Source organism: Pogona vitticeps, chromosome 1 (genome assembly GCF_051106095.1).
Source record: "Pogona vitticeps strain Pit_001003342236 chromosome 1, PviZW2.1, whole genome shotgun sequence".
Lineage (NCBI taxonomy): Eukaryota > Metazoa > Chordata > Lepidosauria > Squamata > Agamidae > Pogona > Pogona vitticeps.
In genome coordinates this window covers 127,697,547-127,704,653 of record NC_135783.1, presented here as the reverse complement: position 1 = coordinate 127,704,653, position 7,107 = coordinate 127,697,547, and the positions used below count along the sequence as shown (strand labels likewise).

Genomic DNA, 7,107 nt, shown 5'->3' with positions numbered 1-7,107 from the left:
CGAGATCTGCTAAACGAAGAGCATCCACACATTAAAAATCCTCTTTTTCAAAACATAACCCTTCCCATCATGGAAATGGTGACAGAGGGCAGCAGGACTGGCACACTCCCTCCCTTCAGAATGCTTAAACAAGGCTCTAGAGCAGTGCTTCCCAACTTTGGGTCCTCGGATGTTCTTGGACTACAACTCCCAGAAATAGTGGCCAGCACAGCTAATGGTAGAGACTTCTGGGAGTTTTAGTCCAAGAACATCAGGGGACCCAACGTTGAGAACAACTGCTCTCTACATTGAATGGGCTGTATCCTTTGATGCGGGTGGAAATACACATCTGTAACCATGTCCACTTGGCATTGTTCTGAACTAACTGCATAGTGCTAGATCTAGATGGTGTGTGTGTGTGTGTGTGTGTGTGTGCTCAGGCCTGATTAATACAGGTCATGTTTCATGCTAAAAACTGAACTATAATCACATTTTTTTCTTAATTTAGGTGGAGAAAAGATGTACAATGGATCTGTAAGGAATGGAAGACGCCTTTGAAACTGAACGGAGGCTCTTACGTTAGCTTGCTGACCGAGGGGGAGCTGGATGAAGAAGTCTCCTTCTAAAATGTTCTGACAATGTACAGTATTGCAATTAATTTACTACAGTGAAATAATTTTCAGAAGAAGTACAATTTGGAATGATTATATTTAGTACTCTCTAACCCTGGAAAATAATAGCATTTAAAAAGGTCCACACTTCCCGAGCTTTGTACGTTGAAGGAAGAATACAAAGGATGCCATCCATCACCAGAGCTTCAGGTAGCATGACCATAATCATAAATGCAACCCCTTGAGTGCTGTCAACTAGTTAACAAGCACTAACTCATCAGAATGAATCCATCTAAGTAAAATCATGTGTTACTCAGCCACAAGGTGTAGTTTTCCCCATTACACTGGTGGAAATGTTTCAAATGCCACTGTTGTAGGTTTGTTTCAGTGGAGGATGATTTAAAGTTGGAGGGACTCCATTGATAAAAGCAGAGTCCTAAATTACAAAAGGACAGTTTGACAAATCAGTCACATCAAATAGATGACTGAAGCCAAAATCTAACCTTATTCTGTATTTATCTACATTGTTGTCCAAAAAGCTCCTGAAAGAACTTACATAGAATCAATAAAAGATTTATGTGCGCTAAGAGGAGTGTACTCTGCTACATGTTCCTTATAATGTGAGGTCCTCTAGTTGTTTTTTAGAGTGCAGCTCCTGTCATCTTTCACCACTGGTTTCGCTGGCTAAAACTGTAGTCCGGCGTCATCTAGAGAGCCTTTAGTTTGCAATCCTACAGGTTCATACTATTTGCAAACAACAAACAGACAAAAACCTGATTACTTAATCCAAAGCTAAACAGTTTCATCTCAAGGTCTACTTCAGTCTTACATCACATGCGGAAATGTTTACACTCATGTTATGCTTCTCATTCATATTTGATGTACAGATGAGAGTAGCTAGAAGACGGTAATAGCTATGGTTAAATAGCATCACCACCACAGCAGCATGCTTTGGGGACATTGTTACTGGTGATTTGAAAGACCTGGAATCCACTCTGCAAAACCCTGAGTTGAATGTAAGAGTGATTGCTATAATAATGATATAGTTACCCAACAGTGAGCAACAGTTGTTATAATGCATGGGCTGAGTTTGGATTCACAGAAAAACAACTTGATAATTTCTCCTCTAAGTATTCAAGTTCCAGCTTTCAGGCAGGCACAGGACACTGATACAGTTCTTTGTGGAAAGTTCCCCCCCACACACACACACACATTGTTTGGTAAAAAGGCGTGCACTCCCTGGGAAGGCCATTATGCACAGAAGCGAGCATAGCCACGACTACTGTTCCACTCTGTGACCAAGCTCAGTTCCGCTCTTTTCTGAAAGGAGCTTTTCCTCCACACTTATGCTTAGTTTCCCACCCTGTCCAGTACCCATAAGGCCTTGCTTATGCATCCTTGGGGAGAATGGATTTTAGGAGGAGGCAAGTGAAAAGGTGAAGGTATCTCCCCTCCACTCTGCTGCACCCTTGTTTGTGAGCAAAGGAGAGTGGATTCGGGCTATTTCTGAATGAGTATAGTATTTATTGCCTTTGCGGGTTATAAGAAACAGGATGGGCTTAATAGGCAAAGCTATGTAGATTCACCAACCCAGGTTAATTGGAAATCCTCATAGTTTTCACTGTCAAATCAAGTTTCAAGCTCTGGGCGATGTTGGGATAGTTTAGAAACAGAAGCCGAGGAAGTGAAAGGAAGGCGCTTTGTAACTGAGCAAGTTGATCAGTAATCAGAGCAGGGGACTTAGGGCTCAGCATTGCTGAACAAGTTATGTGCATATGTGAAGATTAAGTTTATTTGCATAATCTAGAAAGCATGGAGTTAAGTTTCCCTTGGTGCAGCCGTTGAGGTTATCTTGGCACGATGCGTACAAGGGGGTAAGAGAGGATTACATGCATATTAAAGCAAAGCAAGTGTTCGGGAAGGAGGAACTGAATAGGCGCTGCCTTATCCACGAGGAGAACCACGTGAGGATGCCCAGAGGAAATACCGGACGCCTGTTGCGGGTGGTAGAAAATCACTGGGAAGGGGGGAAATTCCCGGAACTTTTCCGGCCCCACCTCTTCCTCGGACCGGAGATGCTGGGCTGCTCTTTCATCTTTGCGGGCTCCGGCCCGAGCCAGCAGGGCGAGCGGGCTGCCGACCCGCTCGCTGGCTCGGGCGGAGCTCTCCGCCTCTTCGGCGGTTCGAAAGTTCAGCGGGGAGCGCCCGCCCAGCGCGCCTCGCTCGGAGAGAGAAGCCCGGCGGGTGGCGCGGGGTGGGTGGGTGCGTGGAGGGGGGGGGAAGAGCCAGCGCGGAAGCTGGGCGCGCGCCAGGAGCGCGGAGCCGAGCAAAAGCGGGCGTCCTCGGCAGGCCGCCTCTAAAGCAGCAGCAGCCGCCGCCCTGGGGAGAGGCGAGGGGGTTGGGTCGCCGGCGTGGGACGGGATGGAGAACTCAGCCGCCTCTTGTGTCCTCCTGTTCCCTCTAGGTGAGAATGGGGACCCTGGCGAGGCCCGGAAGCGCCGCGGGGAGAGGGAGATGATGATGCAGCAGCAGCAGCAGCAGGAGCCGCGGCTCGCCTCTCCAGGAAAAGCTCCCGGCGAGGAAGGGCCGGCGATGGAAGGGCGCGTCGCGACGGAGGAGGCCGCGGCCGAGAACGGCGGGGGCGCGGCGCTGCCCTCGCCGGCCCCCTGCAGCTTCGACGCGGCCCTGTGCCTCCGCTCGCCCGGCCAAGCCTCGCCGCCGGCGCCCGGCGCCGCAGCCTCCTCGCCCTCGTCGTCTCCTGGCAGCGGCAGCACCGGCAGCAGCAGCCGTCGCGTGGAGCCCAGCCCGTGGGAGATCAACGACGCCGCCTCCGAGTCGGAGGAAGAGGAGGCCAGCGACCGCGGCCAGCCGCCGCCTCAGCCGGACCTTTCGGGCGCTGGGCCCGGGCCCGGCGGGGAGCCGCCGCAGGAGGGGTGCGGGGAGCCCGACCTGGTGATCGAGGTGTCCGGGCAGCGCCTCCGAGCGCACAAGGCGGTGCTGGCGGCCAAGAGCGACTATTTCCGCGCCCGCTCTTCGCGGGACATCCTGCGCGTCAAGGGGGTGAGCTACGGGGCGCTGCGCCTGCTGCTGGAGTACGTCTACACGGCGCGCATGGGCGAGGTGCGCCACGACAACCTGGCCGAGGTGGTGAGCGGGGCGCGGGTGCTGCAGATGCCGTGCGCCCTGCACTGCGCCGCCGAGGCCATGCGGGCGCAGCTGCGCCTCGACAACTGCTACCAGCTCCTGGCCCTGGCCAAGAAGCAGCGCCTGGCCGAGCTGCGGGAGGCCGCCTACCGCTTCATGAGCGACCACTACCTGCAGGTGCTGCGCGAGCCCGCCGTCTACGGGCGCCTGAGCGGCGCCGAGCGGGACCTGATCCTCCGGCGCCGCCTGGAGGCCGGCAAGCCCTGCCTGCTGGTGGCCGAGGTGAGCGACGCCTTCGAGAGGCTCGGCTCGAGCAGCCGCCCGCAGAGCCGCGAGAGCAGCCGGCCCCAGAGCCCCTCCTCGGTGGTGTCCCTCGACGAGAGCGGCTACCTGCTCTACAGCTACCAGGAGGCCTCCAAGGAGTGGGAGGTGCTCACCCGCCTGCCCGAGGAGGCCAACGCCAAGGGGTGCGCCATGTGCGTCCTCTACAACTACCTCTTCTTGGCCGGCGGCATCTCCGCCGCTGCCCTGGGGGACCAGCGAGCTAAGCTCTCCGACAAAGTGTTTTGCTACAACCCCTTGACGGACACCTGGAGCCAGGTGAGGCCGATGGGGCAGCCTCGCTCTCAGCTGAAGCTCCTGGCCCTGGACGGCTATCTCTATGCGGTGGGAGGAGAGTGCCTCTTCACGGTAGAGAGATACGACCCCCGGGCGGACCGCTGGAGCGTGGTGGCCCCGTTGCCCAAAGGAGCATTTGCCGTAGCCCACGAAGCCACTACCTGCAATGGGGAGATCTACGTGTCAGGGGGGTCGCTCTTCTACCGCCTGCTCAAGTATGACCCCAAGCGGGGTGAGTGGCAGGAGTGCCCTTACAACAGTAGCCGGCGCCGCTCCACGGACATGGTGGCTTACAAGAATTTCATTTACCGCTTTGATGTGAGCAGCAGTCGTGGAGAACCAGGGCAGGCAGGCGGGGTGGATGTCTTCCGATACAATACGGTGGCCAAACACTGGAGTCAGTGTGCCTCCTTCCGCCCCACGGGCAGCCCGGTGCAGCCTTTCCGTTGCGCTGCATTGGGCGACACCATTTACTGCGTCAACCGGACTGGAATGCTGTGCTTTAACTTGTCCCAGAACGGCGAGGTGGAAGCTGACGGTGGCCTCAAAGGCACTTTCGACGCAGAGTTCCTCAAGGCTCCGTATGATGCCAAAGGGGTCCTTCTCCCATTTGTGCTCACCTTGCCAGAGAAGGAAAAAACTGGGGAGCCAGAAAGCCCTCTGGCGTTGTGAGAGCTGACCTTGGGAATGCATCTTGGCACACAACTCACGTCATTCGTCTGTTCTAGGTATTGATGTCCACAGCGTAGGCTTTCCTACCGTGAGAAGAACCAGCAAGCGTGTCTGCTAGCATCGGTAATTGGAGCACCAAAGCAACAGAGGTTTAACTGAAGGGCGAAAGTCACTTGTCTGGCAACACCGTCTTGCAGCTGAAGAAACAAACACAGAAGAGCATTGTCAGGAATGTTCTTAATGTACACATGCATGCACCGCAATGGAGAATCGTGCTGGAGAATCCAGGGGACTCCAGCGAGCTGTAAATATTGAAAGCTTTTCTAGGATATGTCATGCAAGAAGGAATTCATCTCTTGGCGCTTTTATACACCAATCAGCAAAGGCGGCTAAGATAGATTAATTGTTGTACGATGTCAGTGCCACCTTCAGTCTAATGGGATTGTAGGGCTCTCAAAAAATCAGGAAAGTAACAAGTCTTAGGATTTTCAGTTCTGGGAAATTTCTTTATGTACCTGTTATGGAAAAAGGGGGACCTTTTGCTGCCCTCTTCTCTCCCTTCTTCTCCCCTTGTTTTTCTTTTGGATGTTAATAGTAACCGGTGGGGAAAAAAAGCTTGCAAACTATGAGTAAGATGCGTTACGTGTTTTTAAAAAGGTTAGCATGGTAAGAATGTGCTTCTTGTGTTAGAGAAGCAATCAACCATCATCTGAATCACCCCCACTTTTTTGTTCAAGTTTAATTGAGTCTTTATTGAAAACATAGCATTATACAGCCTCAGGAAGTTGCAGCTGTACTATACAGTTTAACAGAAGCCAGACATGAAAGGGCTGAGACAAGTTAAATTTCTCCCATATGTGCGTATGGGGGGAAAAGGCAAACTAAAAACAAAGCCATTTATGGATCTGTTTGGTTCTGGTTTGGTTCTTTTTAAAAAAAAAACGATATGTACATGTGCATAGAAACAAGTGATCAGAAATGTACAATCAGTTGTGGTCTAAACGTATGCATGGTGGCTTTCAGTCGTGATTTCTCAGTATGAGTCATGTGCTCCAGTCTTGACAGATTGGCAGGAATTAACACATAAGCAGTGAGTCCTTAGCAGAGGATTAAAAAAAGAGAGAGAGGGGGAGAGAGAAACATTGTTTTTCCTTTGAGTTCATTGCTCTTACCGGCAGATCAGTGCATGTCAATGAAAACCAAATGTGGCTTACTGGAAACTAGAGGCACACCATTGAAATGCTTCACTTGCATGTCCAGAATTCTTTGACAAGAAACAGTTCTGCTATTATTGATGGAAGGAAGCAAGGAGGTTTGTTGGAAAAGGCCATTTCCATTCTCCCCTGGCAACCTGCAATTTTATTACGGTTAATAATTTACTTTTTGAGTTCATTATCTACAGAGGCCGTATAACTTTTATGTTTTTATTCTCACTCTTTTGCTGAATAGTTATGTACCGATAGATTCTGAGGAGGAGGAGAACAGCTTTCATTCTTGAAGCTAGTTGGGCTGTATTATCTTCCACATTACATGGAACAAAATTGAATACTGTATGTGTATATATAATATATATAACCAATATATATATTATATATAACCAATATATATATTAAAATTTGACTAGATCCATTGACTTGAATCTGGAGAGCTGCATAGGCCTGCACAAGGGGAAGTTTTCACAGTATCTTTCAGACAGCATGCCTTATTAGAAACTCTTTTTGGACGGCTTCTCCTTTTGCAAAGCAGATTGTCCTGAAGCTTGGGGTGGGGTGGGAGATATATTGCTACGAGATGAAAAGTAATCACAGAATTCACCCACCCACCCCTGCCCAGTTTACATAATTATTTCCATGCTGTTTCATGGAGGACAGTGTTGAAGAACAAGTGGTCGTGCTGAAGCCACTGCATTTGGAAGGAGGCCCCACAGAAGTCAAGAGACTTTAATTCCAGATTTAATATTTAGGTTAACTCTACTTCTACTCTTGATTTCTGTTCCGTCCCTTTCTTTAGAAGGGGTCCTTCCCTTTTTCTCCCGAAGAGCTGTAGAAGGCAGGTTAGTGTGAGAAGAGATGACTGAGCCCAG

The 7,107-nt window shown here is 50.8% G+C and overlaps 1 protein-coding gene across 4 annotated transcripts; it reads left to right on the top strand.

The window, feature by feature from the left end:
• The first annotated feature begins 485 nt into the window (after positions 1 to 485).
• KBTBD11 (kelch repeat and BTB domain containing 11) lies at positions 486 to 6,822 on the top strand. Of its 4 annotated transcripts, none has more exons than XM_073000702.2 (2): positions 486 to 619; positions 3,055 to 6,822. In XM_073000702.2, exon 2 carries the CDS (start codon positions 3,105 to 3,107, stop codon positions 5,022 to 5,024), a length of 1,920 nt encoding a protein of 639 aa, XP_072856803.2. In that variant the 5' UTR covers positions 486 to 619; positions 3,055 to 3,104; the 3' UTR covers positions 5,025 to 6,822. The 4 variants fall into 4 exon arrangements, with proteins under 4 accessions (XP_072856803.2, XP_078244954.1, XP_072856813.2 ...); XM_078388828.1 differs by lacking the exon at positions 486 to 619 and adding an exon at positions 639 to 800; XM_073000712.2 differs by lacking the exon at positions 486 to 619 and adding an exon at positions 1,503 to 1,606.
• Positions 6,823 to 7,107: the final 285 nt, after the last annotated feature.

Excerpts from the sequence above, each read along its gene's own strand:
- KBTBD11 (XM_078388828.1), top strand. The coding sequence starts at position 776 with ATGCCATCCATCACCAGAGCTTCAG. Across the intron at positions 801-3,054 it reads ATCCATCACCAGAGCTTCAG|GTGAGAATGGGGACCCTGGC; the intron begins GTAGCATGACCA and ends TGTTCCCTCTAG.